The following is a 21,496-nucleotide window of genomic DNA, read 5'->3' on the forward strand; positions in this document are numbered from 1 at the left end:
TATATATACACATATACATACATACACACACACACACACACACACACACACATAAAACGATTATTTGACAAATCGAAAAAACGATCGTTAGATTATTTGACAGAAAAATAATCGTTAGCAACAGCCCTACTATATAGCATATTTTGTACAGTACTGGCAGACTGCTGTAAACACAGATCAGTGTGAGCAGAAGGTCACAGGACACTCATTGGTGATCCTGTACAATCCCTAAAGCTCGACTGGTCCATCACCCTCTTTGCCTCTTCCCAGAAACCTCAGGTGCTTCTGGGCTTCAACACAGGGCCTCATAGGAAGCCATTGTAATTGTGCTCAGTTTTCGATCTAGTCAGTGGGGTCCCTGCTGGCTGGAAAATAACAACCCATAACCAAATGATTAGGGAAAAATGATGGTGTGTATTTCTTACATTTCCAATGTTAATCAGCTAGGGAGCAGCAGCCATTGTGTGTTAAGGCTCAGCACCTGCAAGGGAATAGAGAAGGGCTCTGCTTGTACAATTTATGGATTTTAAGATGCCAATTTCTTCAAGCCAAATGCTTGAGATAAACAGAGGAAGCCAGCTAGAGGCTTTTCTGTGTCTGGGAATCCAAAAGCTATGTTTGTCATTGTTCTTCGAGCTCTGTATAGGGTCAGCAGACCCTGGGATAGCAAAAATAAATTAAGTTCACAACAATGTTGTGGCAGCATCCAAGATCTCTGTAAAATCTAAAAATTCTTTTGCAAATCTTTCAGGTGGACTTGCGCTGATTTTAAATATACAAATCACTCAGTTGCCTTCCAACTGAGTGAACGGTTATGTTGCAACTCAAATGTAGTCCCTGTAAATTTCTAGTTCACATGTAGCTTTGGTTTCATTTCTTACAATAAACGCTAACTCAAGCACAGATCCTTCTCACCCTAAGGCAGCAAATTTCAAATCAAACAAACCGTACAAAATGGGAGACTAAAAGCAGTTTAATGTTAATGACAAGTATGCGTTTGTTTCTGATACGTCAGCCAAAGGAATTTACTGGACTTAAAATTCCACTTACAATACACAAGCCACATTTCGATAGTGTGAGAGGCAGCATAACGCCAAATGTTCAAATGACATTTGAAGTGACCAACCACCAATGCCAAAGGCAAAGGGAGAACTTTTTTGCAAGCATCATCGCTTCAAATTTCTGCGCACCTCACCACAATTTTGAGGTGCCTTTAATAATGCCTGCTGGCACACTTAACTGCCTGCTGTGGGCGCTCCGAGACAGAAGTAAAGAGAAGGAGTGTGAAGGAGAAGAGTATGGGGTAAGAGTGCAAATCCTTTAACTGGATTTAGGTGCTCTTGCAGCAACTATGTCAGTGGCCTGTTGGCAGTGTTAAAGCTACGTGCTGTGACATGGCTAATCTAGGGCCAAGGGCTGCCCAGAAATTGGGGCCCAGACTGGTAGGGGCAACAGCATCAGAGGTCATCTTTAATTACCGGGACAGAGGCAGATAAGCTCAAGCCACCTGGTCAGAGGTTTGCCATCTCCTGGTCTTTGACCGGATTAAGGCAGATCAGAGGCATGACCTCTCAGGTTAGACAACTATTGTTTCAGTAGAAAAAGAGAAACTTGAGCTTTGCTCGCTACTATCCCGCATTTTGTCCTTGCAAACATAATGTTACTAGCTTATTTTACTGAGAGGTCAACAGGACATGTAACTGGTCAAGCTCATAGTGATAAGAACGTCCTCTGTTGGACCGCCAGGCAAATGAGATCAAACGCCTGTTGCGCTGATTGACATAGCGTACACTGATGGATTTGAACACACCATTACAGTTTGAATTGTTTTTTTTACCACGTTAGAACGAATGTTCAAAATTCAAATAAAACAGTAACAGACATGATACAAACAAGATCCTGCTCACTGTTTATCACAAGAACACACTGTAGAACTATGGAAATAATTTACCTAAAAAAAAAAAATCCTGTCATGCTTCAATTTTATACATAGCACTTTGTTTTATATGTTTAGGTTTTTTTAAGCTGCATTGTGAAAAAAATTCTTGATGGAAATTGAGAAAACTGAAACTGCTGCCTATACTTAAACGCCGCTCTGCCTCGTTTCTTTTCAGCTGCTAGAGGGTCTACTGAGACTCAAAACAAACCGCCACCCTAAGCTGCTCCCAACTGTTCCTCGCCCTTCAGTTGGAGCCCCTCTTTATACACAGCCTATGGGCAGACACTAACTGACCTCCTCCATGCTCATGGTTCGAAAAAAACACTTTTTATAACCTTCGCTAGGTGGCAGGTGGGGCTAATTTATAAACTGCATTTTCACACAGGGTAGGGAAGCTGGATCCACAAGAGGGGGACGGCTAATGACAGACTGTGATGGAGGAGAGTACTGTAGCTGAGAGACACCACATTCTGTCCTATTTTCACTTGATTTATCAGACAACATGTAAAATCTGAGCTAATGCACCTTTAAGGCTAATTGTGGGTTATGTAAATACACTGAATGTCTATTACCTGCTTGTGGTCTTTGGCAGATCTTGCTCTCTTCCCAAAGATACAGTTAAGATCCGTTTCACTGCGAGAGGACAGGTCCTTCCCTAAAAGGACAAAAAAAAAAGAAAAAGAAAATTCTTTTTAGAAATCATTCAGCAATAAGCAAATTCACTTTGGCTCATACAAACAAGACTAATTTCAACAACAGGATAAAATAAAACATTACTAACAAATTTTAAAAAGTCATTACAGGCATGGACTAGGGTTTTTCTTTTATAAAGGAACCAAAAGGTGGCACACAAGTCAATAATGCATTTTAAATACAGACAACACCTGAGGGTGCAACTGTTTTGTTCAGTCAGCCTGTGATTGTTGAAAGGGTGAGCGCATGTATGCATAATCGGGAGGTGGCCTCTGAGTAAAGAAGGGGAAGGTTTGCGTGGGATGCTTCTTGCTCTGAGGATAAAAAGGCAAGGAAAAATAAACTGACGACAAGATCTGCCACACCACGCCCCCGGAGTCCCATTTTCAAGCCAGGCCTCAAAGACTCCTAGAGCACACAGTCGACTGTCTCGAGCCCGGGTCCTGTTCGTACAGCTGCATCCTTTTCCTTCAGTGGGGCTCTGATAACATTTGGTTATTTATTGCTTTAAAACCTCCATCTCCTCTGCTCCTGGCTTTGAAAGTCACTACACATGCAGGTCTAAGAAGTAAAATCAAGAAAGTATGTTGAAAACTTAAACAAATCAGGCTGCGGCATTTGTCATCTAGCAAACATGAAGCTGAGCCCAATCTGACCTTTCTGCTGTTGGATGAGGAAGCGCCTGTCAGAATGCTCAGGCTTTCAGGTGAAAGTGCAAAAAACAATGTTCTGATAAAAAGGAACTTAACCCTACTTTTCCCATAAACATTCAGAGGTGGCTGGATGAAGTATGGGAATTGCCAACACAAAGTGTTTTTGAATACATGCTGGTTTCCAAGGTCATGGTTAAAACAGCAACTTTCTGCACAGATAACTAGTCAAACCAGACATATCACTGAAACTCTGACAAATACAAAAAAGGAACAAATTACTAAGAAATGCCAAATAAGATAAATGGTGTCCAGTCGTGTCACCTCCAGTATGAAACGCTTCCAGGGGAACAAATGAATGACACAACTTGGCAACTGTGGCCCTCAGCTCATCAGCTTGATAATATGCTGCAGTGTATATGGTCGGCCATGTTTTCTCCAGACCTCTCACTTCACAGACACATACAGTACTAGCTGAAATGTAAAAACCTAAAAGCCTGAAGGCTGTGATGAAGCCACCAGCTCAGGTTAAATTCTGCATCAACCACCCTTGCAGCCCTGACAGGTGATAGATGGAAGCAGCAATTAAAACTGGGTTACTGGTTTATGCTGTGGGGGCCCAGACCTTGGAAGCAGAGATTTTGGTGCCTTTCCCCACAAACAAAGGCCATCAATCCTCAGTGCTGGCGGTGAGGGAGCCAGCATAAACAGGATATCAATAAAAAAAAAATTAAAAAAAGCAGGAGAGTGAGGAGGAGGGAAACCAAGATGTTACTGTGGTAACAACTTCATTTTTTTTTCTCCAGCTGTGATGTTTCTAGATGTAATGTTAAGGGCACTCAATCAAATAAATGACTGCAGAAGATGAATATTTAAGTCAAAGGTTAGTAGTTGGTTCTATACTAAGCAAATATTGTTTTTAAGTGTTCTATAATGATTTTTTTTTTTTATCTGACTCAATATGAACTCAGGTATTTTACAGTAGATTCAATGGCTGACCTTCACCCACAGACAACCTCTGCATTATGAAAGCAATACCTGATTTTTTTTAACTGCTTGTGCAACAAGCTCAGCGACACTAAATCTATTACCAAGCCTTATCTTGGCAACAGCTTCACAGGGAGGGAGCTGGCATCGCAGCAATCAGTGGAAGCATGCAAACAGGCAGGGCGGGTTATATGTTACCAGGTAACCCTTTGGTTACCCCTGCCAATACAGATCATAACCTGGAAACAGTTGAGGCAATATCAACAGGAGGAGAACATTAAAAAATGACAAAGTAGAACTTCCTGTAGCTGTCGTATCAAAACTCTTTCCAACATCTGAACATCTCAGAACTGAGAGCTTCACAGTCAAAGTGACTGAATGTCTATGCCTGTCAGATTACTTCAAGGCTGCTGGAGAACCCAACTCTCAGGTTTCCATTCATTTAGGGACAAACAAGGTGTGCCAGCATCCTTCTTGTTGCATGACAACGTTTGTAGGCCTCTTTGAGCAGAGACGGGTTAATGTGGTGTTATATTTCCAAAGGCAGTTGCATTGACAGTTCCACTGCCTAGACTGAATTCCAGTAATAACATTCCCATCTTAATCGGTTTCCTTAGTTTGACAAAAAGAAAAAATGAAAAAGAACAAAAGTCCAGCCGTCTAGGCTAAAGTTTGACCTACATGTCCAAACCCAACCTGGACCCGAACAAAATTTCCAAACTTCTGCGTGAACCTGGCCTGAACCCTCGGGTACTGGCGGGTCCCATCGAGCTCAGTTCAGGTATGCTCACTCTAGTTCAAAATGCAAATCATGTCTCACATTCTGAGAATATCCTCATTAAGATGAAAGGAAAAACTGTGAATGTAGTTGGAATGACATTCTCTAAATGTGGCAAATGGTCACATGTGGGGGCGACAGTGGTGTGGTGGGTAAAGCAGTCTCGCAACCGGAAGGTTGAAGGTTCAGATCTTGGTGCCTGCAGCCCACACGTCGAAGTGTCCTTGGGCAAGACACTGAACCCCCAAGTTGCCCGTGATGGCGGCACGTATGCTGCAGCAGCTCCAAACAAAATTTCAGATGTGGACACAGACCAAGATGAAAGTACATCTTGGATCGTCATTGAAGTTTTAACTTGAGCTGTTATAACAAGTTGTACCATTTCATAGGAAGCATGTACAGAGAGCGATGGCAGAAAGAAGACATGTCCGGAGGAAAATCAGAAAAACAAGAGTCGTCATCGCAGCCCTAATGTCTGTGCTTCATGTCTTAAGTGTGCAACTCATCTGTCAGCGACGAGGTCTTTTTCTGGCTCTTGCCAAAATAAGATCACAAAAAGAGGGTGAGAAGGTGTGGGGGAGAGAACGAGGCCACGCTTTATCTGGCAGGGTCATCTAATGGGTCACACGGCCCCTGGGAGGTGTTGTTTTTGGGGGGCCAGTAAATGGACATGCCAGATGCCCCAAACAGGAAACAGGAAGGTGCTACCGAATGACGTAAAATATAAAAGACTCTTCCAGGTGAGGCAAAAGTTGAGATATTTTGTTTTCCCATGTACATTGACCTGATGATCTGAATCCAATAACAATTAAAGATTTCTTTTACATGTGCATATATGATGAACTTGCACAACTTCAAAAGGACTTAAAGATATTACTTTAACTTAAAATAAATAAAAATGAATTGATAGAAGCTACATATAAGTTTAACCAGAAAAACATTACTAATAAATACCTTAATCTTGATAAATTATGCCTGTAATCACTAAACTATGCTGCATGCTCAATTAAAGCAAGTCAGCAGTTTAAAAAAAAAAAAAAAAAAAAAAAAAAAAAAAGGTTTGCGGTTATTCATTTTGGGCTCTAGTGGTCCTGAACACCAAATTCCTCGTCTTGCCTATCAGCGTACCGGCCTTGAACAGCAAATCTTCACTTCCTGACGTGTAAAGGAGCAATAAAAGCAGAGGGAAGAGTTATTAATAACCTCCCCTAGCGATGACCGGACCAACTGACCCAGCACAGGCTGACAGAGCTCTGATCTGGTTCTGAGGTCTGAGCCAAGTGTTCAGCGAGGGGTGAAGGAGGCTGGCTGGATCCAATCTAGTTAGGTTTGTTGCAGGATACTACAGCAAGTTTTACAGGTAATCACTGTAATGACGTCTGTGTGCATTTAGCATCTTTTTAAGCCATGTTCACTCCTCTGATCTCTGTCTACCATCTGTTGCCAAAAGGCAAACCTACCTTTAGTAAACTTCATGTAATGGACCCTCTTTTTGGAGGTCTTGGACTTCTCTTCCAAGCTGAAGCCTTTTTGCTCATCTTCTGCAGGTTCTACAGGTAATATAAGGTAAATATGAGAAAAGAATTTACAACACAATCACAGACAGTTACAAACTTAGGCTGGTGTTTAGTATCACTGCACCAAACATCTACCAGCTCCCATTATAATATGTGCTTTGTTTTCTGGCATAGTGCTAATGAGGATGCTCATTATGTGGCAGTGACTACATCGACACCTTTGCTCTAGTAAATGTTGCACTGTAGCACCCTCTACTGCTCAGCAGATGGACAACCAACCAGAAAAAGCAGCACGTGCATATACTGTGTAGTCAAACTGCTGAGGTTGCTATTGAAGGCAAGTATGAACACATCTCTAAGTATGAATCTGTACCAACAATAGACCAGTGGTGTAATGCAATGCCAGTATGAGAGATATGAGACCACTTAGTGCATGGACCATTTCTATATTACCACCCACAGAATAAATATAAACATTTCATCACAAATATGTATGAATATAATCCTTTCGCCGGAGCATAAACAGCAACTTCCCACAAATTTAAGAACCGCAGTCCTACCCTGACACATTTTGCCTCATAGAGACCACACATCGAAATAAATTCAGTTGTTGGTTAACAGCATAACATATACATACAGTGTGCTGCACAGCTTAACCAAGCTTTGTGTACATACCATTGCTCTCGTTTTGACCATGGCAGCTATTTAGTTGAGCGAGAAGCTCGTTGAAATCGTCTTGATGTGCAATCCAATTATCCTGTGAACATAGCAGGTTATCAATACACAAAACTGAAACACTCCCGTTTGGTGGCACATAAGTATATAAAGTACAGTCATTTGTCTTTTCTGTGCATTTCCCAGGCCAGTTATACAGCTTGCCTCTTGGAATTAGGAAATCTGTGGTAAACTATGCAAAAAAAAAAAGTGAATGCATTAAAAGGTGCTTTTTAATCATACATGCCTGGATTTGAACTATGTCTTATTAGTACAAAAACATTATTTAAAACCACCACATGACAGTAACAGTATCCTTTACATAAATTACATAATAAAACTCCGCTGCCTGAATTTGAGAGTAATGTTACTACGATGCTGATGCAGGTGCACTGAAAAATCTTAAATGCCAAGTATGAATGGTGTTCACCTCATAGCTGGTATTGGCTCCAAGACCAAGGCTATTGCTTTTAACTTTTACTTTGATGTGGTCGGTGGCGCCTTGCTCACTCCTCCCAAGGCCCTTGACAAGAAAAGACAGAGGTACATGATTAAAACGTTCAATGTTGTTTTAACATTGCTTTAATAGCTTATGCAATTCCTCCATTCACTGCCACCATCTAAAGAAATCGCAACACCAAACAGTTGAGATCCATCTCTACATTTGCTGTACCTTCCCCTTGGACCAGCCCATTCGCTCCAGCATCTTCTGGCCAAATTTGGAGTCATCGTTACTCCAGGCACTGTTCCTGGGGTCAACGGACCACTTCTGCTTCCTGCGGGCTGGAAAAAGAGCAGCAACACTGCAACAGTCAAACATCATGTCATTACATAAAAGATAAGAACAAACGATTCACACAGCAAGTCTATAGTGCGCTGAAGCAAGACAGAACAGATAATGCGTTTATATCCGCTGTAATAGTTGGTCTACTATGAAACTATAGCGAATACAGATATCACATTTAACCCCATCACACCCGTACTGAGCTGTAACACTGCACTGTGTGTTATTTAAACACAATTCCAAACTTCACAGCACACTTTTTTCGTGAAGGTGTCACGTTTATCCGGCAGAAATCGCTAATCACAATGTCAAACAAAATTTTCACAGCCCAGAGGACCATGGGGTTTATAGGTTCATGTAAACACGGTGACTGACAACGACGAGCTACTATAGTTAGTTTAAATATAAAAGTGTAGGAGAGAAAGCACGTGTTTAAACAGACCGCTGTAGCTAATGCTAATGCTAGCTACCGGAATACTCTAATACTACTACTAAAAAAAACAAAATCTCCCATCAGTTGGTACCAATGGCTTTAACGAACACAGAGCATAAATTGGGTATTATTATAACGACAGAAACTGAGAAATATACATCAAAACTCTAAGAGAAATGAACATACGTTCAGCAAGCATGGACATCCCGGGGTCCTTGAACAGCGTAACGAAAACCGAGTAGGCTTCCCAGAAAATGCCTGAAGACAATATATAACTGTGCTTATTGTTTATTGTAAACATATCCTCAAAAATGTAGATTATATCATGCATTCGCTAAGACTACAAGCATGCTATTTAGTCTATTATTTTAACAATTGATGTCATTGCTATTTTTTTTATTTGTATTAGGTATTACTGTAAAGAAATATTTTCGCCAAGAGAGGGCGACACAAGCATACAGCCACAAAATGCTGTATATATTACGTGTATGTACGTAATATAGCCATGTCGCTGGGTTACCCAAGTTCAGTGAACGCAAAACTACAGGTCAGTAGGATAGACTGCCTCTCTCCCTCTCCCTCTCTCTTCTTTCTCTCTCTCCACACACACAGACACATAATGGACACCTGAGTATAGTGGAGAAGTTGCTGTAAGTCGTGGGAACAAAGAAGTACTTTTTCAGTTTGTTTTCCTTGACCACAGTTCCAAATACACAACATGAACTAAAATGACTTTGTCTCGAAACAAACCATTTGTTGCCAACAAAAACACTGAAGTAGAAACTTAAGAGCAGCAGCTTTAAAAAATAAAGTAAATGATGTAAATCATAATCATCCTGGGAGACGACATCAGTAAAGAGTAACCACAGTATTAGGAAAGTAGCTACCAGATGAACCAGTAGTATCACTGGTTTACAGTTGCTTTTGGGTATTATAGTATGAAGCCTGGACAATCCACAACATTTTATAAGATTTTAGTTGTTTAATAATAATAATTAAACACTGTGAAGATCTAAAATTCCAGTGGCACAGGTATAAGTGCCCTTGAAGGTTACAAGTTATAAATGCTCTGTATTAACTTTTATCAGCCCTATCAGAAGAAAAAAGTCACTTTTGATATGTGACAAGTGTTAACAATTCCTGTGTAACCAAAGTAAAGAATGAAAATAGTATTTATTTATGCTAAAGAAGGCTGTGTAATGTTTTTGAAATCATGCCAAGAATATTTAAAAGCTAACTTTTACCACCTTCAAAAAGTGTTTGCCCAGGGAAGGTGCCAGTGCCTCAAGTTAATATGACTAATTTTCTGTTCAGTCATAAATTCAGCAGTGGTGGGGAGAGTTTTAAATATATGACATCAGAAAAAAGATGTATTTCAGTGTTATTATTATAATTCAGCTTTCCTTTCTTTGTAATAGACACCAAACTAGTCTCAGTACGACAGATATTCTCGTGATCCCTCTGAGATGTGATTGTTTTTGCCCTTGATGATGTTCATAGCAACATGCTGCACCATTCTAAACTGGTATTTCCACAACATACAGTATCTACTTTTACTTTTTTCATCTAAGTCTAATCAATAATTTAGAAATAACATGATGACTTTATCGTTACAAAGGCTGCTAATGTGTTACATTCATCCTTGTCTATATTTTCTTTATCTTATCTGTTTAGCTTTCTAACTCAATCACTTGCTTTGCTCTGTGTCAGCCCTTAAACTGAGGGTTTTCGATGCCTGCTTTTATCAGAAACTGAAACATGAGACCACTCCACCTTCTCCAAAGCTCACTGACAACTCTCTATAATAGTTGGCTAGCATAGGGGTGAAAAATACTTTGTATAAGGTAATGCACTTGCATTCCACAGGGCCTTGTTCTAATTGTATAAGCACAGGATTAAGAAGTGGTTAGGTAACAAGAGTCTGGCAGGGCTCAATGACAGCAAATAGCAAATTGTATCAGATTGTTCCTGAGCTTGTCATTCCAGTTTTTTCCTTTCTTTTTCAACCAACCCTGTAATAGTTCTTTGAATGCTACAGCCATTATGCACATGTTCATACCATGCACTGGTCAGAGCAGGTCAAACACTTCTTTCAAAATTTCTAGCTAAGTATTAAGGTCAGAGCAGCTCAAACACTTCTTTCAAAATTTCTAGCTGATCTAGAAATCGTTAAGTCCATTATCCCAAACTCAAAATTGCTGGACACTGTGTGAATCATATTGCACAATGACAAGCAGAATACTGGTGCACAGATTTGCTGACTAGGCAGCCCTGCAAGTGTGAGTGCATGCCCAGTGGGGCGTTTTAGGTAAGAGGCAGAGTTACCCTTACTAGAAATGTGTGTTTGTGGAGGCATGGAAAACAAAATTTAAACTATTCGCCAAAAAAAAAAGGATCTACATCATTGCATTGGATTTCCACAGACTTTCCACTCATGCATTAGTGCAAAGTAGGTTATAATCTTAGTTCTGCAAGACCATCTCACACCTAAATGTTAGTGGAGAGGTGCTCTGGTCCTAAAAGTAGGAACACTAATTGTATATTTCAAACATACTAAATCCAGGCCAATTCATCTCCTATCATGGTTTGCACTACTGTCACTGACTGTACATGGTTTTGAGTGACAGCGTATTGGCTGTACCGTTTATATTTCTCCAAATTACATCAATCCAGTTCTTATTCTATTCTATTTTTTTATTCTACTTTATTCTATTTTTGTTCCTAAATGTTATGGCACCCAATATTAGGTGAGAGAGAAACGATATTTCAATTTTTTGTATGTCCTGCACATAAGGTGAATTGACAATAAAATCCTTGAACCTTATTATTTGCGCTTGGAATTTTGCACCCTGGAATCTTTTATATGAACAAGAACCAAAGAAAATCTGTCATCTGAAATAGCTGAATTACCATCAAAAACTCCTGTAATTTATGCACAGAGGGAAGGTCCTGTTTGGTTCCCTGTTAGCTAAAAGAAACCTTTTTAAACTAATAAAAAGATGAGGGAAAACAAAGAATGCTGCTGTTTTGCATCCAAACTAACATGACAAACTTTAGTAACTATGTTAGTAGGTCTGAATAAGGTACTTAAAAGGTTTTCCAAAAAGTGCTGACATCAATCTATGCTCCCTCTGCTGCGCAAGCTAGAAAAACATAGATTAGATTGTTTGTAGAAAGCACACCCAGTGTGGAAACAGTGTGAAATCACATAGCGTGATATTATCCCTGCATGGTATCGTTACAGGGAAGTGTGATCAAGCCTGCACACAGTTTCTGAAGATGTAATAAGAATATTATACGCCTTCATGCCTACTACAGAGCACACCTGCAGATGTATTTACACACAGTCACAAAGGAGAGGTACTAATTAGTAATGAGAGCTCATGTAGTGTTTGGTTGAAAGGAAAACCTGCATGCATGTCAGGCTCAGCGACTCATGATTAGGACTAAATGGAAAATGTAAAGCCTAAGAGGGAATTTAGCAGAATGAAGTGAATCTCTTGGCGCACTCAGCTAGTCTGACTCCACTCTGTGTTCTGTTGTCTGCAGCATGGTGGCTAAACAAAACCACATAAGCACTGATGTCAGTAGAAAGTTGGTAGGAATAACCCAGCAAGGGTACATTTGTAGCTGTGCATTGCAGAGTAATGCCAAGCAGGCTCATGCTTGCATTTTAATTAAAAATAAAAATGAAACCTGTGTGATATTGTCATTTAGTTCAACAGAAAGGTATCTATGAATTATGTCAGGTTTCACTAGTCAACAGCACAAGCTCAGACTTTGACACATCGTACTGCAGCTGCACAAGTTTCATCTTGTTTAGAAATGCAGTCTGACTTTTTTCAACAGTAAGATCAACAAAAGTAAAAATTTGATGAGAAGCTGATTCTGCAGGTCAGCATGATCATTAAGACCACTAAGGCTACACTCTAATGCATCTTGTCTGCTGAGGATTATACACTGCCAATATTGCTGTGTGTGATCTTATACAACTTGTATAACTCAAGTGTGACACACTTATACTGCTTCCAAACAAAAAGACATTACTTCCTTCACAATGCAACTAATCTAACACCCCTTTTTCCAAAGACAGATGAACGTTTTCATGACATTTGAGAACGTTGTGAACTGTTTACAACGGTATACTCTCCACCACCTTCATGATAAGAATGTAAGAACAGTGTCTGCCGGTTATTTATACAAGACAGTCTAGATGTACTTGTTGGAGATTAAACTATCTCTTATGGCTGTGAAGACATGAAAACAGGCTGGAGATATGTGGGGAAGAAAAATGTATTGTCAAAATACACTCAAATACAGAAACCATCAGGTGTGACAAAATATACATGTGGTGTAACATTTTCCTTTTGTTCCAAAAAGATATCAGAGTTGATAAAAAAAAAAAACATAAAATGACATAAAAGAGGTCAGAGAAGTTTAGAAAAAGTGTCAGTAAGAAATGTTTTCACATAACACAGCTCCCACATATTTATCACCAACAGAATAAATAAAGTATTGTGGAATAAACAGAAGAACAATCATCAAAAATACAGGTGCACTGTATCAGAAATAACCCCTGCCACTGATTAGACATTTACTGTAAGGATACAACATGTGTATTTCAATAGCCCTTGATTTAAAGTATTTCATTTTAGCTGGTTTTGACAATTCCTGCAAATGTACAGAAATAAAACTGGCTGAACTGGACTTCCCAAGAACGGACACTAGAAGTGCTTACAAACAGACGAACATTGCAACATTTTTTTTAAATTGATCAACATGCGAGTCATCTTTTACATCCACACAGGTTTTCCCATGGTATCGCTGCCACAGACAAGGTGCTCTTCACCCAATCTTCAAGCAGGAAAAAGGCAAAGAGACCAAAGCAGGAGTAGATGACAGGAGTGGGGAGGAGTGGGGAGGACTGTCGAGCCTGCGCTGACCTTTACATTCTGGTGACATGACAGTGTCAGGCAAGCAGAGCCCTTCTGATGTTAGAGAGAAATACGAGAAAAGAGTATGTACAGGTTTCTCCCTTCTCTTTGGTCAGTCTTTACATTATGTACAAAGAACACTTGGACTGATGCTCCGCACACTCAGTTAGCACGAGCCATGCGCGTTTCAACACCCAAATAGTTGAGCATCGTCTGGACGAGCTCTGGAAGATCATAATCGTGCTTCCAGCCCCAGTCTTTCCGTGCGTTGGAGTCGTCGAAGTTCATTGGCCAACTGTCAGCTGCAAAGAAACAGTTAATGAAGATACAGAATTTAAGGTCTCTCTTAAACATAAAGCACTGAACTAGATATCTGCATTTGACCTTTGTCTGTTTACCTCAAAGTGAGTCTATTTAACTTTTAACAGAACAGTCTCTTCTAAATTAAGTACAAATTATGAGACATAAAACACACCCTTGCTCAGGGATTTTTCTGCTACACCCTCAGTTTTTTGCACAACCAGTACCTTTTGTTGGTTGTCAGTTTACCTGATGACTGTTAAACCACATTTTGGCTTGCACAGATAAAACAATGATTTCTTTAAAGAATCATATGAAATGAAGGCAAATGAAATGTGCAGTTGCCCTGTATTCACTCTGATCTTAACAACTGAAACGATGGCTCACCAATGGCCTGTCGTACAGGGTCGATGTCATACGTGACCTCTAGCTCAGGCATCTGCTTCTGGAGCTCCTGGGCCAGTTCCTCAGGGGTGAAGCTCATGGCGTTGATGTTGTAGGTCCTCATGCTCAGTGTGTCAGCTGGCGCCTCCATCACCTCCAGTGTGGCACGCAGGCAGTCATCAATATACATCATAGGCAGCTGCGTGTCTGGTCTCAAATTGCACTGAAACTTGCCGGTTTTCACAGCATCGTGGAAGATCTGGACTGCATAGTCTGGTTAGAGACAGAAATAAAAACAATTATGATCAGCTGTAAAAAAAAAAAAAAGTGCAAAAGTATACGAATTATGAAAAAGTGATGATAACAGCAGACAGAATGTGGGTGTGGAGGAGGGTGCGGTGTCTCTTGAGACACTGTGGAGCTAGTGCACCAACTTGTCTAGTGGTCTAAAAATACAAGCAAGTAACGACAACTGGGATTAATCTGACTCACTTGTTTTAAAACTGAAACCACTGATATGGTCTGAATTTAATCTCTCTCACCTGTTGTGCCACCTCCAGGCATCGAGTCAGCAGAGATGATTCCTGGATAGCGAAGACAACGGAAGTCCAGGCCGTAACGGTAGTGGTAGTACTATTAAAGAACAGAAAGGAATTGATATTAGTAATGTTTTTTTAAATGCCTGTGTATGATTTTTAGTGGGTTCTTATATCAGCTATCAATATAGTGCATTATATACACCAGTTAAATTTTAAAAACAAGAATAAAGCATGATAATCAGCCAATAGTCAGTATTTTGAGAGCTGAAGAGAAAGCTCCCACCTCTCCCATCAGCTCAGCATGGACTTTGGAGACACCGTAAATGGTGCGTGGTCTCTGTATACAGAGGTCTGGCGTTGGGTTGCGAGGGGAACTGGGACCGAAGGCACCAATGGTGCTGGGGACAAACAGACGCAAGCCATGCTCCGCTGCAATGTCCAGGATGTTGTGAAGCCCTAAGAGTACGACAAAGAACCCATCAAATCAGGACACTGCGCCAACACAGACAACGCTGGAGGCCGACATGATGCGAAGGTAGCAAGTTATACGTTTACTCACCAGTGATGTTAACAGAGCGCGCCAGGGCCACGTTAGCCTCACCAACAGCACTGAGGAGGGCGCTGTAGTGAACCAGCCAGGTGATGCGGTTGTTCACCACAATTTCCCGCAGATTCTTGTAGTCCAGGATGTCTGAGTAGATGAAGGGGCCTGATGGTGACAACAGAAAGTGGTAAAACGTATTATTATTTAACCAAGGTCATGTAAAGTCAACACAGACAGTGACTATGCTTGTTTGTCGGGAACGCCGCTGTGCTCCCAGTAGGCTGCTAATAGGTCCTTCTAGTGCTTTACTTCATGTTATTAAAAGAATTCAAGCCAATTAACCAGCTGTTAATGTATTAACGCAAACATCTTTTCCGTTGGAATTATTCTTGTATTATTTGTCCACTGTGTTGAAAAAGTCAATACTCGTGCAATTGTGCCAGTTTGGTTTACAGGCAGTTAATGACCTGCTACATTCATTACATCTTTTCACAAAGTTGTCACATATTGATTTGACAGTACTGGTCAAAAACATATTTCAGAGATATGTGATGTTCTCTTCAGCATGAATAAAGAAAAATCAGTATGTTCTAGAGGTCTCAGTGCTGCTGTTCCAATTTGTTCCATTTAGAGTGAGGCAAAAAGCTGCAGTACATTTGCAACACATTAACAAGATTCATTAGCCATTTATTGCCAATTACCAGAAATTTTAAGTGACTTTGGAATTAGTTAAGGACTTATGTGCTAAAGGAACTAACATTGTGCTCCATCATGTGAACAAACAACAACCGAACAGAAACTGAGGACAGTGCATTTAACATCCAGCTTCCTGGAGGAAGTCATTTTGCACAAAATTATATGCCAACATAATCAGACACATCCTCACCAATGTGAGCGATCTAAAAAGTAAAATCTAAATACTGCATCTGGATTTTGACAGTAGAATTGATTTCTTATACAGCGGAGTGTACTCACCACTGTGGAAAACACTGCTTGGCGGTTTCCTGATGTCAGATAGAATGACATTGTTTTTTCCAAACTTTTTCCTGTGAAGCAGGAAGAGGCAATGTTTTACAATTTAACAATATCCCAGAACGTGATGTTACCAGCTGTAGGCGTGGCATTTACCCACAGGCAAATTAAAATCCTTACCTCAGCAATTTGGCAATCCCCACCCCGAGCTGACCAAGACCACCTGCAATGGATGGAGACAGGTAGAAGCACTAGGTGTCAAAGGACACTGCACACCTTAACTCATCCTGCCATCTATATCTATACCAAATTTTCCTGTGGAGGGTCGGGGGCAACACCTCACGTTTAATTAGCAGCAGCTAATAATCATCACTGATGGTTTCCATGGAGACTGAAGTAACTAAGGAGAGTGGGCCATAAGCAAAGGTGACATCTGACACCTACACTTTGCTTTTAAAACACATCCTGCTCTGCTTTCATTGCTAAACTTGGTACAAACCCTGCCGGTCTTGATTCCCCGTAGAACACATTTTGCACAATTCACCTTCATAAGTCTCATCTTAAATACTTTACATTTAAAAAATGCTGTCAGTTTTCAAAGCTCTATTATATTAAACAGCTGTTTGGCAGACTACCAAAACACATACCTGTAATGAGCACCTTGGGGTGGTCTGTTTCTGAGAAGGACACAGAGTGGAAGCTGGCATCAGACGTCACCTGCCGAGGGGAGAAGCTGATGTTGCGTATGGCCACGGTTAGGGGCTGGCAGCTGCACCCTGGGGTGCTGAGGAGGACCTGCTTTGACACATTGCTGAGGGCTCTGATAACAGGCATGCTGGTACCTGCGGAGCAAAAGAGTTTTCATGCTTTTTGGTGACATCAGGGCTGACAGATTACACAGGCATCTGTTCAGTTTGATGGTTTAAATGTTTCTTTTTAATAAGCTAAATAATTATTCTTATTTTAAATTCATGGTCTGCCACCAGTCTGTTGAAATCCACTTGCAATACATGTGACTGCCATCAAGTTGGACTCTTTCAGCACATTTCTAGCAATGACAAAGCTCCATGTCAAGGACATTTGTTCTGTTCTCTAAATCTCTGGCACCAAGAGACACAGATGAACTAAACTGGCTCTGAGGAAAACGGTTAAATTTACAACCCTGTCCAATGGATCTAAGACAAAATGACGAGACTAAATAGCCAAACACAGAAACAATGAAAACGTTTTGAGATGTAGATTAACGGGCCAACTGGGAAGACACGTAGGCGCACGGGAGCAGGCGACCGCCATGGCACCGTATCGACCGCCTTATACTCAGTCTGATGACTTTTACAAATCTGTAACGGGGCATTGCTTATTAAAACATACATTTCAACATGAATTTCATTTTTCGCACATTATGAAAGAACACAGAACACCGAGACCGCACATTTCAAGCAGTTCTCAAAAGTTTAAAGATCCTACAGTGCGTTTTTTAATTGCAATTAAAAAAAAAAAAAAGATCAGCTCCACGATTCCTCATTCATTCACGGAGTCGCTTCGACGATGTCCAATAACGCATCTTTTCACAATTACTTACCACAAGTGATTGGAGTTCCCCAAAAGGCAGAACAGGAGCTAACCTGGGAGTATTTATAGTGCCCTGCCTTCAACAAGAGCCAATCAGGGAAAGAAGGCGTATAGTGCCTTACAGCAGCAGAAGGCGATGCCAAGACGCCCATCGCAGAGACGGGGTTTGGAAACAGGTCGTTTTGCAGTGTTTTAAGGGTAACTTCGGATCATTTGTCTTGAACTCCCTATAAAGCTTTTCTAATTTAGAATCAAATATGTGGGGCATCATACAACACCCTTATTATCATCTACTATCATTGTAAATGAGATCACAGATTAACAGTAAAACTTTATGGTGTAGAGCGCAAACAAACCGTGCGCTTTTGGCCCATCTTGTCCGTGGCACTCACTTTCTGCAGTGCACACAGCTTTAATGTTCGATGTCTTCCCAACCTATTGTCCCATCATGTAGGTCAGCTATGTAACAGGGGATACAGCGCGTGTTCGCCTTTGGCTGATGTTGCGCGTCATGGTGAATAGTTAATTTAGCTGAGGTTCATCATCATATGTGGTTACTTTTCCACATGGAGTAGAATGTGACAACAAGCAGGAATACACTTTCGATAGGCTTAACAAATGAAACCAGGCCGGTGCAAGGCCGTGCGCGCAACATGCCACAGTTTTTACATATTCCTACGCTTTGGCCCAAAAAGGGAGCTCGGAACTAGAAAGCCAGACTCCACATGGACACGACCAATGAAACAAATCAAGCATATAACACCACAGCACATTATAATGACATCCACACAGAGACATAACACTGTAGATTATTTAAATAATTTCTATTTTTAAACCTGAGCAACACAGCGGCTACTCACCGGTTAAACCACAGGAGAATAAACAGCCAAAAATGCCGTTTGATTTGTTTTACAAGAATGAGATGCGGCTTCCTCCTTCGAGCTGGTGCCACAGCGCTCGAACACAATGTTGGCGTTATATCCCCTCAGTGTTGCATCAGCGTCTTCAGGCTTTATATCAATGACCATCTGCTCGGAGGGTAAGCCGGCTTCTCTCGGATTGGTGGAGCCTCGGAGGTGCGGTGGTCTCTCACGGACCACCCACACGGAGCGTCAACGCCCTGCTGCGCAACTCCGCGTGGCCGCGAACACCGTGTGTGTGTGTGGACGTGCTTTTCCTGCTACGTGGGGACTTCTTCCTGACTCCATACCAACTCATGAGGACCCATTTCACGGTGGGGGCCTCAATTGAGGTCCCCATGGGCAAGAAATTGAATTTTAGGGTGGCAACATGGTTTAGGGTTAGGTTAAGGTTAGGGTCAGGGTTAGGGTTAGGCAAGTAGTGGTTCTGGTTAAGGTTAGGGTTAGTCTACAGGAAATGCATGTAAGTCAATGTAAAGTCCCCATGGACTGCGAAACATAAACTGTGTGTGTGTCCATTCCCTGCTGGTGAAATACACCGCCCGGCCATTTTCATAGTCGCGCCTGTACAAGTGTATACAATCCAATGCAACACTTCCGCCTCAACATCTGTGTTTGTTAAGTTCAAAATGTTTCAGTTTCGGTGAAATTGTCGCAAATATATAAATTCACTTCTGTGTTTATTATTCTACTGAACTACATGAAGGAAATTAAAAGGTAAACAAAGCAGAATATAGCACACCTACTCTATTACATTAAGTTACTTTCTTGAGTAACTAATCAGTTTTATTTTGATTTTTTCCCTCTGGTAATATAAGGATTGTTTTGATAGTGACTGCATATTAGATTACATACATAATTAGATTGGTTAAAAAGGCACTTAACACCAAATCCTGACACTACAAGGGATTATTGACACGATACAGTGTCTTTGTTTTGAATGTGACAGACTCCATTCATGTTTAACATTGACCTAGAAAAAGGTATGACATGAAATGTACACAGCCAGGCTTGGAGGTTTGTTTGCAGTAGATAGAGGAGGGCTAGAGAGGTTGCCAATATTTCTGATCTCTGAGTGGAGCAGGCAAAGGCTGTGTGGTCTGTTTCAGCATGTGACTGGTGGATAGGAACACACCCCCAGGCCTGTCATGACTGGGAAGGAAATGACTAATACATCTGTAAACTGACACACTTTTACTATAAACAAACCTGGTTATTTCTGAGAAAGGCAGAGATTGCAATCCATTTCTGAAAAATAACAAAGCTATTTTGACTTGAACTAAGATAAACCTTAGTTTTAACTAAATGCCCATGTGAGGGTATAAACAGTCCTCTGTGGTTCCAAGAGGAAACAGAGACTTTCAGCCAAGAAATCAGAGTAGTGGCAGATGCGAGGTCACAGTGATGATAAGAAATGTGATGGCTAAACAGTAGCACTGCAAACCCCGTCTGCCATCATCACATGCCTCCATGAAGCATCTGATCCGTGGTTATTTATTCCTCAATCACTTCATCAGGTGATGGCAATGTGTTTTTTCTTTTTTCTCTTGAAGTGGCTGAGGTGCTGTTTACCATCTCCTGGACAAGTAATTTGGGACAGGCTGTGTTAAGAACTGAATTCTCTAATGAGTTCTTGCCGTTGCAGTGGAAACCGGCTGCTTAGTAACTGGGCAGTGAGACATGCATCTAAAGCCATTAGGGTATTAGTTTGTTTATAACCTTATTCAATCCTGATATTAATGCTGAAAACAGAAGAAAGGTGTTGACGAGAGCAATGAGTAAACCAGTGAAACCAGTCAAAAAAAAAAAAAAATCAATGTTAGTCAATGAACTATTTAGACTGGTATTTTAGAGTTTTACAAAAATGCATTGAATAATTACAAGAATCAAACATTTTGTGCTATGGCTTTTAATGGCTTGAACATCTTTGAACAGACAGCACAAATAAAAGAACTTAAATGTATACTTTGAATTTTACATTAATTGCGCAAAGATAATAAATACGATGCTGGCTTCAAGCCGTGCTGATGATCTTTTGAGTTTTGTTTACCTTTTGACAAAAACAAACAATCATTTGAGGATTATGTTACTCGTATAGCAAGCTTGGAAAATTTGTATAATCAGAAGTCACACCATTACCTTGGTTAGAATGGTTCTCTTTATGCACACAGAAAGAAAGCATCGTGGTAAAGTGTCTTTTTTTGGCTCAAGGAAACAAAGACGTGACACAAACACTGAAATGGTCCCTTTACTGTAGTGGCTGGAATCGGTTTAGTGTGATTATTACATCATTCTTGAAGCAAACCCCGTGAAATGCATTAAGACGATATAAAAACAAGCCGGCAAATCAAACTAAACTGGCAGATCAGTAGTGGATTTACATTTAACCCAATAGAGCCACTTTCTTTGCATTTACCTTAGTTTGAGTAACTGGCATGTTTTTACTTTTAATATTCAGACATTTAGTGTCTACCATGGCAAAACTGGTGAGTATGTGATGGATAATTACTGAGTTGTGTGATTTTGTTCTTCTCATCAAGTCAAGTCAAGATTTTTATTTGCCTATATGTCTGGACTGCCTGTTTATACATAAATGGCAAATAAAAACTTTTGACTTGACGAGAAGAACAAAATCACATAACTCAGTAATTATCCATCATCCACTGTGCAATGTAGTTCTGTTTCTCACACTCAAAACTATGTGCTAGCATAGCTGATGTAGAAACACTGTATGTCTCAAGGTACTCCCCGACCTAGGCGAAGGGCGAGTTCCTGTGTGACGTTTTTGCGCGTTATCTTGTGTAACATGAAACTCACCCCCACCTTATCGGCCCCT

At 40.7% G+C, this 21,496-nt stretch overlaps 2 protein-coding genes across 4 annotated transcripts in view; both read right to left on the bottom strand.

Moving 5' to 3' along the window:
- The window catches only part of pinx1 (PIN2 (TERF1) interacting telomerase inhibitor 1), a 28,819-nt gene extending 20,056 nt beyond the window's left edge, over window positions 1-8,763 (bottom strand). For both annotated transcript variants that reach the window (XM_020617293.1, XM_020617291.1), the window contains exons 1-6: window positions 8,682-8,763; window positions 7,952-8,061; window positions 7,709-7,801; window positions 7,240-7,321; window positions 6,508-6,597; window positions 2,512-2,594 (exon numbers count right to left, since the gene is read on the bottom strand). In XM_020617293.1, coding sequence (XP_020472949.1) covers window positions 2,512-2,594; window positions 6,508-6,597; window positions 7,240-7,321; window positions 7,709-7,801; window positions 7,952-8,061; window positions 8,682-8,700 — 477 coding nt within the window. In that variant the 5' untranslated portion in view covers window positions 8,701-8,763. The remainder of the gene's footprint in view (window positions 1-2,511; window positions 2,595-6,507; window positions 6,598-7,239; window positions 7,322-7,708; window positions 7,802-7,951; window positions 8,062-8,681) is intronic.
- A 3,997-nt stretch (window positions 8,764-12,760) lies between these two features.
- tdh (L-threonine dehydrogenase) lies at window positions 12,761-18,775 on the bottom strand. 2 transcript variants are annotated; one of them, XM_020617285.1, is made up of 9 exons: window positions 18,601-18,775; window positions 16,816-17,010; window positions 16,349-16,391; window positions 16,172-16,242; window positions 15,212-15,361; window positions 14,936-15,108; window positions 14,656-14,746; window positions 14,117-14,386; window positions 12,761-13,731 (listed from the first exon to the last, which is right to left on the bottom strand). In XM_020617285.1, exons 2-9 carry the CDS (start codon window positions 17,000-17,002, stop codon window positions 13,592-13,594), a joined length of 1,125 nt encoding a protein of 374 aa, XP_020472941.1. In that variant the 5' UTR covers window positions 17,003-17,010; window positions 18,601-18,775; the 3' UTR covers window positions 12,761-13,591. The 2 variants fall into 2 exon arrangements, with proteins under 2 accessions (XP_020472941.1, XP_020472942.1); XM_020617286.1 differs by lacking the exon at window positions 18,601-18,775 and adding an exon at window positions 17,751-17,768.
- Window positions 18,776-21,496: the final 2,721 nt, after the last annotated feature.

Source organism: Monopterus albus, unplaced genomic scaffold, assembly GCF_001952655.1.
Source record: "Monopterus albus unplaced genomic scaffold, M_albus_1.0 scaffold188.1, whole genome shotgun sequence".
NCBI lineage: Eukaryota > Metazoa > Chordata > Actinopteri > Synbranchiformes > Synbranchidae > Monopterus > Monopterus albus.

Coding starts and splice junctions, on each gene's coding strand:
- tdh (XM_020617285.1), bottom strand. CDS start 17,002: ATGCCTGTTATCAGAGCCCTCAGCAATGTGTCAAAGCAGGTCCTCCTC. Junction 16,243..16,348: donor GGGATTGCCAAATTGCTGAG/GTAAGGATTTTA, acceptor CCTGCTTCACAG/GAAAAAGTTTGGAAAAAACA. Junction 13,732..14,116: donor CCCTGTACGACAGGCCATTG/GTGAGCCATCGT, acceptor GTTTCTTTGCAG/CTGACAGTTGGCCAATGAAC.